At 36.6% G+C, this 21900-nt stretch overlaps 1 protein-coding gene across 18 annotated transcripts in view; it reads right to left on the reverse strand.

Moving 5' to 3' along the window:
* The window catches only part of CDC14B (cell division cycle 14B), a 105849-nt gene that overhangs the window by 27869 nt on the left and 56080 nt on the right, over positions 1–21900 (reverse strand). For 17 of the 18 annotated variants that reach the window (XM_045086120.1, XM_045086127.1, XM_045086119.1 and 14 more), the window contains exons 5-7: positions 11599–11675; positions 4548–4614; positions 1836–1898 (exon numbers count right to left, since the gene is read on the reverse strand). In XM_045086120.1, the coding sequence (XP_044942055.1) occupies positions 1836–1898; positions 4548–4614; positions 11599–11675 (207 nt within the window). Of the gene's footprint in view, positions 1–1835; positions 1899–4547; positions 4615–11598; positions 11676–12167; positions 12348–21900 lie in introns of all 18 variants that reach the window. The other variant, XM_045086128.1, reaches the window with a different exon arrangement.

Below are 21900 nucleotides of genomic sequence, written 5' to 3' on the forward strand. Positions count from 1 at the left end.
AGTGAGAGGGAGACTAATTAGCACCTATATTACTCCTAAGTAACATAAAGACACCACTCTGCTCCACTGAAGGATACCAACTGGCAGTCTAACTAGTTTTACTTGCCTAAAAGGAGAAAGTATTTTTTATTTTAAATGTTTAATTTTATGAGAATAAGCACAAAAATAATGGTATTAAGTTATATTTACTAGTTTAAGATGCAAATTACATATATATTTTACTTCAGATATGTACTCCCATTCCAGAGAAGATATGGTTGGGCTGAATGAATCAATCCTGAGCTATGCTTTATTTTTTTTTTAAAGATATTATTTAGGGCGCCTGGGTGGCTCAGTTGGTTGGACGACTGCCTTCAGCTCAGGTCATGATCCTAGAGTCCCGGGATAGAGTCCCACATCGGGCTCCCAGCTCCATGGGGAGTCTGCTTCTCCCTCTGACCTCCTCGCTCAAGTTCTCTCTCACTGTCTCTCTCTCAAATAAATAAATAAAATCTTAAAAAAAAAAGATTTTATTTATTTATTGGACAGAGAGAGATCACAAGTAGGCAGAGAGGCAGGCAGAGAGAGGAGGAAGCAGGCTCCCCGCCGAGCAGAAAGCCCGATGCGGGACTCGATCCCAGGATCCTGAGATCATGACCTGAGCCGAAGGCAGAGGCTTTAACCCACTGAGCCACCCAGGCACCCCTGAGCTATGCTTTAGATCTTTGTATATCACAGTAGTGACTAATTGTAACTATTAAAACAATTCGGTTATACCTAACAGTTTAAAATAATAGTTACTCTAGAAATCGATTGTGAAAGGGCAGTTTTCCGAGGATTCCAGATACTGCTGCATAGAGTGCTATCTGTGGAATCACTCGGTTATGAGTGAGAAAGTCTGCTCAAGGTAACCACAGTAGCATAAAGAAACAAGATTCCATGAGGACTCATGCTAAAGAGACCTTCAGCAAAGCATCTTACTATCTATTTAAAGGGCAGAATGGTAGAACCAAACTACTTATTCTTAAAAAAAAAAAAAAATACACTACATTTAAAAATGTAGAGGACATCTATTGCTTTGCTTTCCTAGACTTTATTCTCTCTCTTTTTGTTTGGGTGGTTTGATAGGGCTGATCCCAGCACTCTACTCCAACTACCAAGATGGCCCACCTACCAACCACCCTCATCAGAAACACAGTCTGGTTTAGGGCTGGGGACACGACCTAGGCAGGCCAATGAGGAACTTGTGGGTCCTTTCTGATGACTTTGCCGAGAGAATAAATCAAAACTGCTGGTCACCATTTTTATCACTACTGGGCAGCTTTAGCCTAATTTAAAATACTGGAGTACATTAATCAGGTCATGCATGAAGTTATACCTGCTCCTAGATGTTTTATTTATGTAAGTCAATAAATTTTCCTTTTTTAGTTAAGCCATTTCTATTTACTTTCTGTAACTTGCAACCAATACTGTCTTGACTTCATATCAATAAAAGATGATAAAAATATTTTTTCCAGAGGTAATTAGATATATAATGACTACTCATCTCATCAGATCCTATGTTAAGGGTTTTATGATTTTCTCATTTAATCACTATATGACAATCATCAACACTAAAAAAAAAGAAAATTGAAGGAAAATGCCTATAAGCACATTCATGCAACTCTGAAAAGATGCATCAAATGCAGAAATCACCATTAAGAACTGGAACTACTGAACTAGGGGTAAGAGGATAAAGACCTGAATTTTTTTTTTTTAATTCTATACACATCTAAATCATTCACTTCTTTAAAAAACAAGAATATTACCTCTGTAAGTAAAACATGAATAAAGGAGCAATATCCTTGAAAACTTACTTCATAGTGTTCATATTCATCAAGGTTAAATGAGTTGAAATTAAGGAAGTCATACTGCATTGCCTAAAATCCAAAGGAAAGCTTTTAATAAAGATGTAAATAAGAAAACAATTTTCAATACAATTTCCTAATTAAAATTTCAGGAGGTACCCCAAAAGAGCATTATTATATTTAGATTTTGTTCCACTTACTAGTTTTCAAAGAAGGTAGATTATGTGTTTTAAATGCTTCCATTATCTGGAAAATTAGTTATAACAATATTTATTTTAATGAGATTTGATTTTTAAAAATTTTCCTTCATCAATCATCCTATCCATGCAGAGCTAAATAAAAGAAGTTTTCAAAGTAATGCTACTAAACTTATTAGCTCAATACCATTCAGCCTTCAAATCTAATGCCCAAGCAATGATCCCTAAATAAATAAAAAAGGAGAAAACTGTAGGTCAGCCTATTCTAAGTAAATCCCGCCGCTTCATAAACATTTTCACTTTCAAATTCCTTTGAATTTGAATTAAAAGATTTAACGTTCTTGATACTACTCAAAATTCAAAATTTTGAAAAAAATTCTTCTTTCAATAAGAAGAAAAACCATAAAATTTCTGTTCTGTGGCCTCACTCTGAATTGCAGCGGGCAGATCACGTAAGCAAAATAAGCAGAGTATCTAGTTTCTGACACAAAAACCAGCTGGTGGCCCCTGAGAAGTGTTCCCTGGTTGATGATCTCCTTGCCAAGCAGTATATAATCAAGAATTTTTAATTGAAGTACAGTTGACTTACAATGTTTTATTAGTTTCAGGTGTCCAACATAATTATTTGACAACTCTGGGTATTACCCAGTGCTCACCACAGTAAATGTAGTCACCATCGGTCACCATACAACGTTATTATATACTACTATTGACTACATTCTCTTCATTGTACTTTTCATCTTTCTGTATAAGCAAGAATTGTCAATCAGCAAAGTATTCTTGGTTCATAAGGGGGTGACTCTAAAAACTCAACTTTCAAAATTTAAACTACGGAAATATGAATGAAAAATAGGCTACAATACCAAACAAAAAGCCCCTGTTTTTAAAAATAGTTATTTAAATTCTAAGACCATGATGAATTATATTTCTTTGAATTCAAAATACTCAATATATGTCATGCTATTTGAACTACAGATGTTCCTAACAGAATGATACAAGAAAATGTAATTTGTAGGCAATCTCTATTCATAAGGAGAGCCTATTAAAAGCTGCATTAAAATTAAGTCTTAATTATATTTATAAATGTTTTATATATGCAGTAATATTCCAAATCAGCCACCAACAAAAAAATGTTTAAATTGAAAATCAGAAGCCATCAAATAAAATTACATATAGACAGAAAAACAAACTTGGCCTATAGTTCCTGCTAATTAATTAGACTTTGGATGTAGTATCTGATTAAAAAAAAAAAAAAAAACAAACTAAGCTGAGAAATAATGGAAACTGCTATAGAATGTTAGAGTAGACCATTTCCAAGGCTAAGTTTTTCACCTCTCCTTTTAAAGGAGAGAAGGGAGCCCTAGGATCAGGACAGTTAGGCCTGCCTACATTAGCAATTCCCAGGGGCCCATCCGGCAGGAACTATAACTGCAACCGGAAGGGGTTCGTTTCCATTTTTGCTGTCCCTCCATCTCTTGAGCACTCCCTCTGAACATTACTTGCCTAATCTGAGGCCTGATGGAACTGCCTCAAAGCCTATGGTAATGAACCCAATCAGCTCCATTTATCACTGGACTCAAACCCCCCCAAAAAATTAAGTTCCATACCTTGTTGCCTAAGATAGGGAAAAAAAGGTATACTAATTAATCTCTGAATTTGTTTACTGCTTCGTTCTCAAAATTCTCAGAAAGCCACCATGTTTCATTATATAAGAAAGTAAACCCAGGTTTCTTTTGCCTCTGAAAATACAAGTCACATAAAACTTGAGATGTTGTTGAAGGCCTATTTGATCCATGAGCAACCGATTTGCAATTCTCATTTCCTGTGCTGCCCTGACATTCAAGACATACACCTGAGGGAGTGAGTGTTATAACCACAGTCTGCTGCGTCATAGAACTCCAGGGGACCCCATTCATTTAGAATATGATATGAAAGGTGTCCCTCAGAGTCAAGAACAGCAGGCAGCCCTGGTTATAAAACACAGGAGTTATTTTTAAATAGCTTTGACAAAGCAGTGGTGACCTACTTAGTCTTATATAAAACCTAGTAACAAACTAATGGGCTATACAAATTCTTCTGTTGAACTAAAAATTGAATGCTTGAAGATACAAAAATGAAGTGTTTGTATCAGTTACTGTGTTCTAGAAATGTCCGTTGTAATTAGGACTGGTGGTTATCAGACACATAAAATACACAAATCAGAGAGAACTTGGAAACCAGTAATCTATTTATTTCTTGTTTTTCTCTGAAATCACAACACACTCAAAGCAAGTCTGGATTTAGCACCTAATTACGTAACTATCTCTTACTGTGCTCTGTTGTTCAAGTGGCTTTTCTCCCAACTCATTCAGAGAAACACTCAGATTCAGAAAAACTTTTCTGGTTTGGCATCATTCTAACATTAGTGGGGAAATGAGATATCTCTGACATCATACACATCTTGGAAGATCTTTGTAGAAGGCCTAGCCCTCCTAGGGGCTATAGTTTTCAACTCAACACTGGGCACATCCTACAAATCACTTACCTTCTTTACTGCATGAAAACAGTCGAGAAGTGTAATGTAGAAATTGCAACTTCCATAGGCAGCATCTCTGAAATCCCAAAAGTATTGAAATACATAGATCAGTTAATTTAATTTTCTGTATTACACTTGCATCAAGACAGCTGACTAGAATTCAAAATCAAACCACAAACTCAGGACCAGGCTCAAAAAATATATATATAAAATCTATCTATCTATCTTGCTTTTTGGTTAGTTAAGTCAAGGACAAGTCACTGTTACAAATTTCACTGCAGTTTCCATATATTCCAGTAGAAACTGTTTTATAGATGTGGATTAATAATGACAACTTTCCAAATTTCAAATGATCTCCCAAGATAATTTCTGGCCTTAACAGCTAGGCTTCTGAAGTTTCTCCTTGAATTCTAATCAGTAGTATGTTCCCCTCTCCACAAAAGGGCAAAGCATTGCAATTTTTCTTCAAACTGGAAAATACCATATTAAACTGTTACCAGGAAAGACTTCTTTTTGATTCTGTATTTACACATACATGCATGCCAAGTGTAAGTAGGTATTGTAGGTATACATTCATCCATGTAGAGAAAACATATTAGGAAATCAAGGTAATGAAATACTAGATGTGAGTTAAAAAGCAGTCTGATCCTAATAATACATTATATGTTTATTAAAAAATTAAAAATTATTTTAAAAAATGCAAATTCAAAAACCACACAACAAAGCAGTCTGCTCTTCTCATTATGCTTTCAGTCTTTAACAAGTTAAATGAATAACTTCTTTCTGATTCTTAGAAGATCAGGGCACCAAGAAAACCACAGGAACTATGGGGTCAACCACCTTTGGTACTCCTGCGCAAGTGTTTAAATTAGTTTAAAGACAACTCCGCCCAATACTGCATCAACAGCTATCTGTAATCTTACCACAAATCTCTTAACGTCAGTTAAGAATTTGTCCAGAAAAATAAGGCCATCCTCTACTCCCACTTGCTTCTCCTTTCCAGCTATCCTGAGCCATTATAAAGTGAAAATGTTTGGAATTAGGCAAGATAAAAATTAATAGAATTGTGATCATTCTAGAAATGCCAAATTGTGACTCTCTGAATGGTCCTTAATTGTTCCCTTGGTGGAACCAGCCTGCGACTGAAGCCATCATTATTAATTGCCTGCCTTGGTTTTATTTTAATAATATAATATTACTTATCTGAAAAATTAAACAACACATTTAAAATTTTCAAGTTACACAAACCTTTAGAATACACACTTTCACAGCAACATGAATAAGGAGGAAAAGGACATCCTTTTTACTTAAAATAGTTTTACTGTCTGAATTGGTTAGAATTAAGGAGGTAAGTTATAGGTTAGCTTACACAGGATGGCACACAAAGTCTTAAAACATGCCACTTTTTCCTATAAGCTTCTGAATTTAAAAAGCTGCTCTTCTAAAAACTAGAAAAGCTCTCTATGCAGCTTAGAAAATGATTTTACCAATTGTTTATTGGCAGTATTCAGAAAGGAGAAAAACAAAATGACCCACAGTAGTTCTCAGTGTTGTCCCTGGCCAAGTGGCATAAGCATCACCCAATTTTGTTAGAAATACAAATTCCCAGGCTCCACCCCAAGCCTACTAAGTCAGAAGTTATATGGGTGGGCCAGGTAATTTTTGTACTAATAGGTCCTCCAAATGTTTGTGATGTATGCTCAAGTTTAAGAAATACTGATCTATAGAATCAACACAAAACATATGTTTTGTAGGAATAACTTTTTTAAGGAATAAAGAACATTTTTAGAAAGAGAACCTATGGTAGGGAAATGAAGTAATTTAGCCTAAACCAAATCCAAAATTGTCAGTGGAGGTGCGCCTGTGGCTCGCTCAGTTAAGCCGCTGACTCTTGATGTCAGCTTAGGTCATGATCTCAGGGTTCTGAGACTGAGCCCTGTGTAAGGCTACTTGCTCTCAGTTTGGAGTCAGCTTGAGATTCTCTGCCTCTCCCTCTGTCCCTCCCCCTGCTTGTACGTGCTCTCTCAAATAAGTAAATAAACATTTAAAAAAAAAATAACAGTGGAAATACAGTGAACTCTCAAATTACATCCTAAGTTTTTACCACATTTTCTCAGTTACTTTTATTATCGTTGCCATGTTGATTCAGTCTGTGATAACCTGAAATATTTATTCATCGCATATTTTTTGAGAACCTACAATGGGCCAAGCCCTGCTCTAATCAATGATGATTCCACAAGCTTTAATCTGGGCTCAGCTAAAGTTCTACCTCATGTATCATATTACCTGAATAGATAACAAAAATCTTTCTTTACTCATTCATGCTTATTTCTTAATACCTCCAACTTTAAACACACCCACACATCCTTCCTTCTACCCAAGCAATCAGGTTTCCTCAAAACAGCTGAACAGCAGTTATGAATCTGGATCTAAGGCTGCCAGGGGGGGACTTGTTACTAAGATAATTTAACAAACTTAGAAAATTGGGCAGCTGTGTGGCTAAGTCAGTTAAGTGTCTGCCTTCAGCTTGGGTCATGATCTCAGAGTCCTGGATTGAGTCCCACATTGGGCTCCCTGCTCAGTAGGGAGACCTGCTTCTCCCTCTGCCTGTAGGTTCCCCTGCTTGTGCTCTCTATCTCTCTCTGAAAAATAAAGAAAAGAAAGAGAAAAAGAAAAAGACAAAGACAAAGACAAAAACAAAAACAAAACAAACTTGGAAAAGTAAAGGAGCAGGTGCCTGGCCGGCTTAGTCAGTGGAGTAGGTGACTCTTGGTCTTAAGGTTGTGCATTCAAGTACCAGGCTGGGTATGGAGATTACTTAAAAATAGAATCTTCTAAATAAATAAATATATAAGGCAGATGAGAATCAATGAAAAGATGGGGTGCCTGGGTGGCTCAGTGGGTCAGGGCCTCTGCCTTCGGCTCAGGTCATGATCTCAGGGTCCTGGGATCGAGCCCCGCATCAGGCTCTCTGCTCAGCGGGGAGCCTGCTTCCCCTCCTTTCTCTCTGCCTGCCTCTCTGCCTACTTGTGATCTCTGTCTGTCAAATAAAATAAAATAAAATAAAATAAAATAAAGAAGAATGAAAAGAGTATTGCTGAGAAACTGCAAAACAAGGTCAAATACTAGCTTTAAGAATAACAGTTTTTGCAGCAGCTTGTATGCATAATAGCCCAAAACTGCAAATAACACAAGAATCCATCAAAAGGACCAAGGGTAAATAAACTGATATGGGGGCACCTGGGTGGCTCAGTGGGTTAGGCCGCTGCCTTCAGCTCAGGTCATGATCTCAGGGTCTTGGGATGGAGTCCTACATCGGGCTTTCTGCTCAGCAGGGAGCCTGCTTCCCGCCCCCACCCCCCGCCTGCCTCTCCGTCTACTTATGATCTCTCTCTGTCAAATAAATAAATAAAATCTTAAAAAAAAAAACAAACACTGTGATACATTCATAGAATGGAATGCTACAAAAGCAGTAAAAAAAAAAAGGATGAACTACTGATACTTGCCATAACATCGATAAATCTCACAGGCATTATGTATTTAAAAAGCTAGGTCCCAACCCTCCGTAATCCTTACTGTATGACTCCATTCATATGAAGTTCAAAGGCAAGAAAAACTGATGTGATAGAAGTCACAGTAGTGATTACTTGGGGGATGGTTACTGACTAGAGAGGAGCTGAAGGGAATCCTTAGGAATGCTGGCAGTGTTCTGTACCTGGAACTAGATGGTAGTTACATACACATATGAAATTAGTAGATTTCTTTGAACTCTATTAAGATATACATTGGGGCGCCTGGGTGGCTCAGTGGGTTAAGCCGCTACCTTTGGCTCAGGTCATGATCTCAGGGTCCTGGGATCAAGTCCCACATCTGGCTCTCTGCTCAGCAGGGAGCCTGCTTCCCTCTCTCTCTCTCTCTCTCTGCCTGCCTCTCTGTCTACTTGTGATTTCTCTCTGTCAAATAAATAAATAAAATCTTTAAAAAAAAAAAAGATATACATTAACTGAGGGGCACCTGGGTGGCTCAGTTAGTTAAGCTCATGATCCCTGGTTCCTAGGATCGAGCCCCACATCAGGACCCCTGCTCTCTGGGGGAATTTGCTTCTCCCTCTCCTGCCTACTGCTCCCCATGCTTGCATGCTCTCTGTCAAATAAATAAAATCTTAAAAAAAAAGAAAAAAAGAAAAAGATACACATTAAGAAAAAAACAAAAAATATATTCATATTTTATTCATAACTTCAATAAATGTTAGCTAAAGACAGGTACTATACTAGGTGTTTTATATGCAGGATGTTACTTAATCCTCATAACCCATTAGGGAGATCTTACTGTGATTCTCACTTATGGACTAGGAGACCAAAGTCTCACATTTGTAAAGAACCATAGAGATGTTAGTGGCAGAACCAAGGGTCAAACTCCCCTTGGTCTAACATCAATAATCAAGCTATAAAAACTACACAATACTATCTCCCAAGAAAACAGAAAGCAAAGGTCCCCTTCCCCCCCACCCTCAAAAATCAACGAAGAAGCAAAGGAGTATTACAGATGATACCAAAGAATGGTAGTGTATGTTCTTCCTAACAATAATAATCATAAGGTATCGAGAAAATACTGAACTATATTTCATACTATATTTTCATTTAGATGGTAGAGAAATATCGATATAATCCATTAAGAAGTCATATATAGGTACATACAAACATGTAAACTCAGCGGTTAAAGAATTATATGGAAGTTGAATTAAATCTAATTAAATATTGCTACGGAGCATAAAAAGTTTAACTACAAATGAATGCTATTCTTGTTAACAGCTATATTTATACTGTGCACTTAAAGAGTGGCAAGGATAAAAGACTATAATGAAATTTTTCAGAATATTATCATGCTTAAAAAATTATCAAAGCTTTATTAATTCTGATAGACCTACTTCCTAATTATAGTAAGTTCAACAGAACAGTAAAATGTGGTGAAGCACCAAATTTTTACATCCACATATGCTGATACTTTTGTAAAATGTAGTAAATATAAAATATGATAGTATTGCATTATTATATACCACAAAAGAACACAGTAACTTCTGTAAATAAAAAATACTTTCTATTTAATAAAAATACATAAATTTTTTTACTTTTTTATTTACAAGTGAAAATGAATTACTAGAAAAAATATAAGGGAAAAATCAAATACAAGCTCAAATTCTTCTAATATTTGATTCCACAGACATTAAAGTACTCTATTATTGTAAAAGTCTCTAAAATCTTACTTGCGATTCCTATACTTGTCACAGCTGGTAACAAAGCGTTCACACACTGACACTAATTCACAGGCCATACCTGGAGAACCAATACTTTAGATACATCAGATATCTGGCATTTGGCCTACAAAGATTCAAATTTTACAAACCTGAGATGTTTCTAGCTAAGTCCTGTTTTTTAGAGAATTAATAACTGTACTCCCAGGACCAGAAGTAACTAACTTCAATTCTCAGTGCCAAACTTCAGTAATTTTAAACACAGGTATGGCAAAAAGGCAACATTTATTCTGTTTTGGCCTTTGCATTTAAATTAATGCAAATTCTCCTTTACATCAACAGTGTTCCATGGATCCTTACTTGGATTATGTGAAATGTATGTGCTTGTTCTATTTCAGGACCTGAAAATAGAGGTCTTATAGAGGAATACCAATAGGAAGAACTCTACAACAAAATTAACACTGTATACCAATGTTCCTATGACTCATAGACCACAGATAAAAGCATTTCTTCTAAAGGAAGTATATGGTTGCTATAATAGCACAGGTTGAGAAAAAAAGTAGAGCACTCTCCAGTTTAGAAAATAATCTTCATCTCTTCCTACCCTCCTCAAATAACAGAAGACCTAACATAATCCTTGCACGAGAAAGAAAGATGGTAGTACTGGGTTCAAAGTAATTCTTTTAATTTGCTAAATCACTTAATATACAGTCTTCAGTGCAATATAAAGCTGAAACAGACATCTATTTCACGGAGTAAGTCCATGGACAGTCCTACACTTACTGAAGAAGATTCTGCCTAAAGGTCAATGGGACCCATCCCAAAGCTTGTCTAAAATGAAGTCAAATTCACAATTTTACATTTTTCAAAGCAAGGCCATCCCTTCAACAAAAGGCATTCAAGGTATATGCAACAATACTAAAACTACTAACTTATGAGTAATAATGCAGTACTTAAAATTATCACAGTATGCAATCCGCAAAATTGTTTCACATGTTTGTCTCATGTTAAGTGCCATACAATATTTCAATTATGTAGCTAAGTCAAGGATTTTGAGAAACAGGTAGAGAAACTTTGAGAACTTAAAGAAAAACACAAGCTTTTTGAAAATATTTGCAACACAATCACCTGTTAAGTTTGAGATGAGGATGAGGCTACCACCTGCTTCTACACAGACACTACTTCTATACCACCTTGATGACAGAGACTTTCGGTTTTTCTAGTAGTGGTGCTTGCTACACAAGCAACCTCACCCACTATCTCTGCTGGCGTATTGCTAGGACAAAGATGTTCCTTTATGCCACCAAAATTAACTCCTGCTTATCAGGAAAACTTATTTCTTAACTCTTCAGGGCCCATACTCCTCCTCAGTGGCAGCTCTGAGAACTGTAATCCCAGGAATGTCATCTGATTACAAAGTATAGTTTCATAAGTGGCAGAGGTTCTCACGCAGAAGTGATTCACTGCCACGAGGGACACCTGGCAATGTCTAGAGACATTCTGGCTTCCACAATTAATTTCGTGGAGGTGGAGGTGTTACTGGCAACTAGTAGGCAGAAGCCGGAGATGCTGTTAAACATCCTACAATACACAGGACAGCCCCCACAACAAAATGTCAATAGTGTCACTGTTGAGCAACCTAGATCTATGGTATTATTTGCACCCACTCTAAAATGACTATTTGCCAGGTCTTCCCTCCCACCTCTTTCCGTTCCACCCCCCCACCAAAAACAACTACACCAAGGCATTTCAAGATATTTCTGGCAAGGGCCTGATTGAATGAATCAGTCATGTCATTCTTATATTTACCTGAAAGGGATATAGGATGTATCTCCACACATTAATATTCTATATGCTTCTTCTGGAGCTCTCCCCAAATATATAACCTACATTTGAAAAGAGAAGAAAAAGGCAGTTTATTTCTAAAATGAAGATGCAGTGTTGTCACTGCAAAATTTTGCACGATTTCTCTCCAATTAACTGAGCCTGGTTCTCCAGCCTTCCCAAGGGTCCTGAGTACCAGGTAGAATACTCAGTACTCCACCAGTACCCAGTACCCCACCAGTGAATTCCTTTTTTCCTTAAATCTGCCATAGCTAGTTGCTGTTGCTTACAGTAAGAGCACTGAACAAACAACTTCACAACAACTTTGTGGTAACAAGTATAGCATTTTTAAAACAGGACATTTTCTGTATCAGGACATTAGATGGAACACATGCTTTTAACCTCATCTTCTTGAAAATCCACTGAAATGACCATAAAGAAATGTGTAGGGGATGTGGATGGGAAATGGACTGAGACTGGGGAAAAGGTGGAGAAGGACATAAAAGCAGAGCAAGATTTTGATTAACTCTTTTCATTTAGATTTAACTACTTACAACACTGTACAGGTTTCCTATAAAACTGCATTTGCTGCCTATTTTCATTGGCTTCTTTTATCTTCAGAACTACTTTACGCTTCCATCTTTATGTGGTAGAGCTATTCCAAGTAGCTTCTTTAGCATTTTGGATCCGCCATTGGTATTCCTTGCATTTCCAATAGTTTCTTGTTCTCTGCCCTGACATTTACAGAAAATGTATATGATTTTTTTTAATGGATAGTTCCTTTCTCTCAATAATTCATTCATGTTGCTCCACTGTCTTTTCAGTGCTAGAGTAGAAGTATTTTACCAGCCTCTTTCTCTCCTCTTCTTGCTTACAAGTAACCTACAAGAAACTTGGAATTCAAGGGGCATCTGGGTGGGTCAGTCAGTTAAGCACCTGCCTTCGGCTTAGGTCATGATCTCAGGGACCTGGGATCAAGCCCCATGTCGGGTTCCCTCATCAGGAGCCCTCTCTTCCCAGCTCCTCTTCTCTCTCACTATTTCTCTCTTTCTCTCAAATAAATAAAATCTTTAAAAAGAAAGAAACTTGGAGTTTGAAAATTTCACTGACATCCCCCTAAGTAAGTCATCCTCAGTCTCCAATGAAGTTTGCCTGGGGCTTTCTGACCCTCATTCAATCTGAAGGCACAAACCTTTTTCCAACTCAGAATCCTCCTGCAGGGCAGGGAATTTTCACTTGTGCATGGGAGGATGAGGAGGTGGTTACAGCATTAGATTTGGCATATATATTATTACATAAATTAGATTCAACGCTAAAGCTTACTTTGGGATAATATACTTTAAATTTTGATCACTAAAGCGGCTCCTGGGTGGCTCAGTCAGTTAAGCGTCCTACTCGTGATTTCAAACCAGGTTATGATCTTAGGGTTGTGAGACTGAGCTCAGTGTTTAGCTCCACACTCAGAGAGTGGGGAGTTTGCTTGAGATTCTCTCCTTCTGTTCCTCTCATGTATACTCTCTAAAATAAATAAATAATTTTTTTAAAAAAGCAGCAACACTAAATTTTATATATATATACAAAATTATAAACTTTTTATCTCCATTAGTTACACATATGAACTGTTTCCTCAACCTAACTGTGAACTCTGAAGTGAGGACCCATGTCTTAGGTTTCATTTTAAATTCCTGGTTCATATACTATATATGGACTCTGATTCAATGTTTAATTCACTGAACCTAAATTCTTAAATCTTAAATTTTAAAAAATCTTTGGATTAAGAGAAATTATAAAATCACAGATCCAACAAGGATCTTTGAAACTTTGAGGACATGTCCCAAAACTGGTCATTAACAGTTGATTCAGCTTCCAGAGAGCATTTTACCAATTTTCTGCTTAAAGAATCATAACTGCAGAACTTTTTCCCAATGTCTAGGCTGTTTCTCAATATGGTTTTATCCTATTTACTCTTAAAAAAAATACAAAATTTTAATGGACTATACAGAATCTTCTAACGTTTATCTATGGCAGCATACAAATCCACGAAAAAAGGTATAAGAAAAAATAATTGATTACAAGAATAAGGAAATACTTTGTTACCTTGTACCTAGTACAAATTTTCAAGTACAGTTATTTGTGACTCATATAAGATTGCAATTTATCATGAATTAACCATAAGATAATCTATTATAATCTCAGTCATCATTTTTGTCTATACATTACTTCCTCTTTTAAGCATCAACCTATCACATGACTTTCTATTTTACTACTTTTTATTTGGAAGAACAGCATGATAATTCTTTGAGGAAAAAATTTTAAAATCCAACCTCCCCTCCTTTCCAAATCTCCTCATTCTCTTCTACTCTCCAACATATTTGCTTCTCTTCTAAGGTTTACTGTGTAACACCAGTAAAGGGTTTTCTTTTCTTCATTCTATTTTAGGACTTACTAGTAGACAGACTAGTAGAGGTCCAGAAACCTTTTCAGATTCTCCCTAAATTTCTAGTAAGTCCTTCTCTCAAATTATATAAAATTTTCCTTAAGCACCAGCTTAAAGATAATTCTTCTTACCCAAGATTGCAGTTCTTTAGTTTCTTCAATTACTAAAACTGCAATTAGGTATTATTTCTCTCTAACCTTCAAAACAAAAATAGTTAAATATATTAAATAATTTTGCAGGTTGGATGTATGCTTTGGAACACATGTTCAATTTAAAGAAAACAAGAGCACTATAACATTTTTTCCTTTAGAGGAATAAAACCTAAATCGCTAGTAATGAACTTTAAAAAAGTTATTTTTAAATCCAGCTGGGGAATGCCTGTACATAATGTACATACCTAGATGATATGGGTATAATGAGATAAGCTGAAGGAAATTTATAGACTCAGAATAAATCTATTTTATAATGCTACAGTCTGAATGCTTGTGCGCCCCACCTTGCAAATTCCTATGTTGAAATTCTAACCCACAAAAGGTGATGGTATTAGTAGATGGGGCCTCTGAGAGATGGTTAGCCATAAAGGTGGAGCAATCATGAATGGGATCAGTGTCTTATAAAAGAGGCTCCAGAGAGATCCTTAGCCCCTTCTACCATATAAGAGGCCTCACCAGACCATGCTGATGTACTCTGATCTCAGAACTCCTAGCCTCCATAACTGGGAAATAAAGTTCTGTGTGTTTATAAGCCTCCCAGTCTCTGGCAGTTCATTACTGCTACTAAAAGGACTAAGACACGTCACTATCAAGGGAATATTTGCTACTAATCTATCATTTTTTACTGTACACCCATCCATATTCCCTAGTCAGAAGGCCTTGCCATATGAAATTATTTTAAATTTAAGAAAAACCCTATAAATGACTCCTATATTAACACAAATCCCCAAATAGTAAACTCTAAATCAATGCAATTTTATAATCTGTCACTGTGTTCCTGGCAATTTGGAAGCTAGGTCCTTCTCAAATTCCTTTGGTATATTCTCATGAGAAGCTACGAACAAATACAGAATGGTCATTCTAATTCCACACTGCTGTCCAAAAATAGGAAGCAACAAATGAGGAACAAGAGAGATATTAAACAGCTGTGGTAGCCAGCTTCTTAAACAGCCTTCATGATGCTTATCTCCTGGTATTTCTACCCTCCCAGGCAGCCCCCTCCCACAATGATGAGGGCACCCATGTGTAAATAATGCATAAATGGCATAGTATGACTTCTGAGGCTAACTCATAAATGACACTGGTTTCTGCCATGGATTCCTCACTCCAGGGACCTCATTCAATGAGGGCAGTTGGGCAGCCCATGTGGCAAGGAACAGAAGCCTCATGCCAATAACCAGCATTAACCGGTCAGGGGTGTGAACGGACCATGTTTTAGCAGTGCCTCAAGCCCCAGGCAAGCCTTCAGATGACTGCAGCCCAGTGGGGTAATTTGTCAGGCAAATTTCTCAGGCAAAAAAAAAAAAAGGTAACAGGTTAGCACAATAAACAGTGAATAAGAAAATGATCACTTCAGTTTGTTAAAAGTAGATAAATAAGCAAACAGATGACAAGTGCAGAGATGTAAATGTAAACAGGCCCCAAGGCTTAGAAAGCATCGGGAAGGAAAGCCTGTTTCTCTCTCTCTCTGAGGTAGGTAATCTCTCTGAAGAAGCAAAGGGCAATCTCACAGGAAGAACAAAATATTGAGGAAAAAATACTTGAGAAGTCAGTAGAGCTTTTTAAAGTCCTAGTGTAAAGATCTTTTTTGCTGAATAATACCATAGTCATTTCTAGGACTTCCAGACTCTCATTTTTAAAAATTATCAACTGCCTGCCCCAGTCCCTGTGACAACTGCTAACCTTGGACTACTGATCTGTATTTCAAAACCTGGGAGGGGCCTGATCAGTGGTGAACGAAATCAGTGGACTGAAAGAAGAGAGTTATAGCCTGATCATTCAGTTTCAATCCTGACAATTCAGGCCTCAAATAATAAAACCCAATCATTTAGACACATACTTCTTATTTCTTTTCTTACATACAACATTTTGAAGCTCCAGCTATGTACTGAGAGCCTTAAAACCATCTTTGTAGGTTTTAAAAACCAAAACATTACACAAATCATCCTGAGAATGAAGAATAACAAAGGGTATTTAAATTCCACAACAAATGTGGCAGCGGATAAACCAGTAAACCATTTTCAAAAATTTTTCATGGAGAAATGTCACAATGTTTCCAGTATTAACTATTTTCACTTCAACCAGATGATATAGTCTTTCCTATGACAAGACTTAAATGATCTTTCTTTAAAAATCACTCACCAGATTAACACAGAATGTTTATGAATCAATGAAAGTTAGAAACAAGCTTAAAGATCCAACTGCTGAATAAAAAAAAAAGGTGAGTAGGGACAAGACTATATACAATTAGCAATTTTATATGATAAAATAAATAAAGTAAAATCACTTTCACAGCTCCTGCACTAATACCAAAAAAAAAAAAAAAAAAAAATCCTAATCACTTAAAAATCACTTTTTAAAAAAATCCTAATAATTTTTTAAAAAATCAGATAGCCTTATATTTCAGTAGTTTTAACTTTTCAGTTATTTTTATGTATATATGTATGTAGATATATATATAGTAGGTTGGTAGAACGATCCTTGATTTTGATAAAGGGAAACTGCAAGTTTGGGATAGCAATCATGTATCTGCCAAGGCCAGACAGCTACTAAATGTGAGGAAATTGGGCCTGGGTATTAGTGTACATGGTTATATTATGTGGGTATTAGGGATATTTTTTTAAAACAAAGCAAGAGGGGCACCTGGGTGGCTCAGTGGGTTGAAGCCTCTGCCTTCGGCTCAGGTCATGATCCCAGGGTCCTGGGATCGAGCCCCGCATCGGGCTCTCTGCTCAGCGGGGAGCCTGCTTCCTCCTATCTCTCTGCCTGCCTCTCTGCCTGCTTGTGATCTCAATCTGTCAAATAAATAAAATCTTAAAAAAGAAAGAAAGAAAGAAACAAACAAACAAACAAAGCAAGAATCTCAATTTTTCTTTTTTTTGCATGAAACCTCCTAATGTTTAAACATTGGCAAAAGCAACCTACTATTTATAAATACTCAGTTACACAGAGCTAGCAGGCCACTACTTTCCAACCTGTTATAGTCACTCATCACCCAAAATCACACTGCTTGTTACTGGATAGAAGAGGGCCTACTGCTCAGCCTTATTTATTTATAGACAAGAAACCATACTATCTAAAACACATATTGAAACTAGGACAGGATCCAAAATTCCAGAGAGCTTAAAAGATCTCTAATCAAAGCTCATAATAGAGAGCCATTTCCCTTCACTCTATCCCCAAATTAGTATCACCCTGCAAGCGTCATAGGCGGCTATAATACCAGTGGTCAGGCTCACGGGAGCAAGAAAGGAAGTGAGGCTGTGATCAGCTGTTGATGCCTTCAGCTACCTCCACCACATGGTGGCCCTCTGGCCCATGCCATCCCCTTCTGGGCACACCTCACACTAACCAGCTCCTGGTTGCTATTTACAGCAGCCTGTTGCTATTTGCCCAGCCTGTCACAGACACCCAGGAAGGTGTCTGTTGGGTGACTCGGGCTGTCCCACCTGATTTGATCCTCCCATCTTTGGTGCCCCATCTAGACTGCTGTTTGCTGAACTAGATTTTTACCTACTGCTTTCAGATCCTCTCCTTTCTGCTCCCTTTGGTTTAACTTCTCTCATCTGATCCCTTCACCCTGAAGCCACCTTAAGCCAGCATAGTCAATTATTCTGCATCCAAAATAATTAAAACCTTAAGAAAAAGTAGACCATAAGTTCAAAAGGTCTTCATTAAATAACAAATTAAGTCCCTGAGCTTTTAGCATGACTGTTGAAGTAATCTCAAATTCAACACAATTTAGGATTCTACTCACAGACTGAATTAATAAAATCCTAGAACTTAATTAGTATAATTTTCAATGTAAATGTTTATAAGGGAAGCCATTCTAAGGGTTATAAAAACTCCTTAGAATTTTAAAATACTACAAAGTGATATTCTGAACAAGCAATCTACATGTAAGCAAAATTAGCTCTCTCAAAGTAATCTACTGAACATTAAAGGAAAGCAAATTTGCAAGCTATATACCAAGAGTTTGCTCGCATCAATTATTTTACACTGAGAACACTTTAACCACAAGAAAGTGATAGAAATGGTGGTTAATTTCCCAGGCCAGCCCTCAAAAGTACATTTACCTATGGAAGAGCTGAATACTATGTATCTGCAGAAAAATATAATTGCTGGGGTAATCAGATTTGAACAAAGTTGATAACCAACAAGATAAAATGGCATCTTTCTTGTTTTTTAATATAAAAAGTGGATTTAAGATATGAGAATAGTGGAACGAAGCAGAAAAAATATTAAAAAAAGACATTTAGTGAGTGCCTAATTTGTGCCAGATGCTCTACATAAATTGAAAGTGCAGGCATCTCTGTGCCCTCTTCCAAAGAAGAGGTTTGCAACTAGCAATTAAAGTTTGTACCTACTAATATAATAATGCACTACCACTTCTGTTACAAAGTATACATGTAAAAAATTACATAGTAAGAGAAAGATAAAGTGATAATTATTTTTTAAATAATTATATAGAGTAATTGTGCTTTAAAGAAACTCTGTTCACTAAAATATTAATAAATTTAAGTTAATGGTTCATTTTTTAAGTATCTTTATTTAAAAGCCTAGTTGTGAGTTTAGGTATTTTTCTGTTGTTGGTTTAAAAAAAACTTTATGGAAGTATAATTTACCATCATTGAAAACATCTTAAATGTACAGGTCAGTGGGTTTCAACAACTGTCCAGAGCTATCTAACCACAACACAATCCAGGTGGTGTCTATCACCCCAAAGGTTCTCTTGTGCATCTTCCCAGTTAGTCCCAAATGTCTCCCTCCTCCCCATTAAGTCTGAGGCAACCACTGCTATGCCTTCTGTCACTGCAGACTAGACATACAAGATATCTTCCAAGGACTTCATATAAATAAAATTGTGTACAGCTGTTTCAATTCCTGATGTTACTGGGTGCTATGACTTAAAAAGATACTTTCCAGTGATAAGTAAATGCAAATGCAATAATGATTACACACATTTTCTTTCATCCTATCCAGCAATGATGGACATTTGGTTAGTAAATTCTCAACATCCCAAATGCTAAGGGGATGTTGTTAAAAACTAAAGGGAAAAGTGCTACACATTTTTGCAATGTTTAGCAAGTAAGTTTAGAATCCACTGAAACATTATTTAGATGATTTTAAACTGGGTTATAACATTTTTTTTTTTTTTAAAAGATTTTTATTTATTTATTTATTTGACAGAGAGAAATCACAAGTAGATGGAGAGGCAGGCAGAGAGAGAGAGAGGGAAGCAGGCTCTCCACTGAGCAGAGAGCCCGATGTGGGACTCGATCCCAGGACTCTGAGATCATGACCTGAGCCGAAGGCAGCGGCTTAACCCACTGAGCCACCCAGGCGCCCCGGGTTATAACATTTTGTTTTGTGGCTATTAATGTGACACTTGACTTTGAAAACTATGTCCTTAAAGGGAAAAGATCATTCATTCTACCTTTTCAGTAGGAAGCTGGTTTCAGGATAACCAAATTGGTTTCAGTCTCAACTGGTGAGGGGAAACTCAACTCCCATAAAAGCAAGCCAACTAATAAATGCAGGATGAATAAAATAATTGGAAACTATGATTATATTGAAGCCATAATAAAATTATTGATTGAGGCAAGTCCTATTAATTGTATAAAACACTAGATGCATTATTGATGGGGAACTGAACATATAAATAGTTCCAAAATTAACACCATATGGAATCCATTAAGTCATAAAGGAGAAAACCATACATTGAAGGAATTTGATGGTTAGCACCAAATCCAGTGGTCATTTTTAGCATCCTTAATGATAATTTCGGTATCATATGTTTTCTAACACAATGCAACATATACTACTAATACAGGAGCCTATAGATTTAACTTCCAGTTCACAAGACATACAGAGAATGGAGAAACAAGTTTAAAAATACCACAAGGAAGAAACCAGAGAAATTCAAAAGGTGGAACACTCCATAAGGGATCTGGTCTCTTCCATACATCAGTGTTAGCAAAAACGGACCATACATGTGTCAGAGAGATTAAGGACACAACAATCACACACAATGTATGGTCCTGGATTAGGTACTGTTTTGGACATTTTGGATCAATGGAGGAAATATGAATGTAATACAGGTATAACTAAAAGGGAAGAATGGGCCACTGACTGGGAAAAAAAAAAAAACAGTGATAAAATTGTCCTGGTGAACATAAAACAGATGGGATTTTACACACACATATGCACATGTCCTGCTTTTATAAATACAAAAAAGGGTTCTTTTTAAGGCAAGTTTCCTAAATTTCTCAAGGGTATAAATACGGGTTTTGACATGATATTTTTCACAACGAACTGACAAAACAAAGTTTCAAGCTTTTATTTTCAAAATACTCTCTTCACTATCAAGAATATGTTTTGAAAGGCACTTGCTTTTCCACTTAAAATTTCAAATAACAGGTTAAATACCACTACCCCTCAAATCTGCCTAGGTATTTGCCACTGACTTATGACAAAGGGATAAACTTACCACTCTATAAAATTATGTGATGTACTTATCTTTTTGTAAAAAGAAAAACTTAGATATCTTCTATATTTTTGGACTCTTCCACAGTGAGTAAGTGTATAAAAGACTTACTTTCACCTAGTGTGTTAACAAAGCTCCTACCATTTCAGATAGTTGCTAAAACCATTTATCAGGCCACACAAAGTGCAATACTTGGAAATACACAAAGACAAATGAATAGTTAAGCCAATAATCTCATTTCTGCCACATGTAGCACCTGACCATCTGACAAATGGGACTAACAGAGCATGGGCATATCAATCCTGTTTCAATAGCAGAGTATTTTGACTATTTTCAAAACCAAACCACCTCTGTTTTTAAGACAAAAAAAATAAATAGAAGGACTGACACTTTATTCAAGCCTCCTCTACACTCCATATTTGATCCTTTTGAATCCTTTTGTATACACGAAGATGGAGAGGGCATTCCTTTCAGAGTGTAAAAGGATGCATAGAGAGTCAGTCCATTTGGAATATTTCCTTCCCAACAGTTCTTCCTCCAGATTTTTTGTTCTAACATTACCACACCACTTTCCAGATGAATCACTAAAAAGCATTACTATTTCCAAAATTCCTCAACAACTCTAGAAAAAGTTATCGAGGCTGCAAACCAATTTCTAGGAAACTCACTCTTTCTAAAATTCTTTAATCAGAGGATTCAACAGACTTCAACCAGATCAAATCCTCACCTCAAATCTATCAAATTCATACTCGATGCTTAATCTTTTGAGGTATCTATATTATATCTTGACACTCCTTTGCTACTATTAATAAATTTCTTTTTCTCGGGCCGTCTGGGTGGCTCAGTTGGTTAAACGTCTGCCTTTGACTACTGGAATTGAGCCTGGAGCCCACAGTTGGGCTCCCTGGTCAGCAGGGAGCCTGTTTCTCCCTCTCCCTCGACACCTCCTACCCTCCACTCGTGCTCTTGCACACTCTGTAATAAATGAATAAAATCTTTATTAATTAATTAATTTCCTTTTATTAGAAGTTTTTCTCCTGTTTTCTCACCTAGCATCATTTCAACTCCAAGCTTCTATTTTAGCCAACCAGTCACGGCTGCGAAGACTTTTGCTAAAGCCAAGAACTGTAATCCTCCTGCTGAGCTGGCTT

The sequence above is a fragment of the Mustela putorius genome, unplaced genomic scaffold (assembly GCF_011764305.1).
Source record: "Mustela putorius furo isolate JIRA1106 unplaced genomic scaffold, ASM1176430v1.1 tig00000876_pilon_pilon_pilon, whole genome shotgun sequence".
In the NCBI taxonomy this organism is placed as follows: Eukaryota; Metazoa; Chordata; class Mammalia; order Carnivora; family Mustelidae; genus Mustela; species Mustela putorius.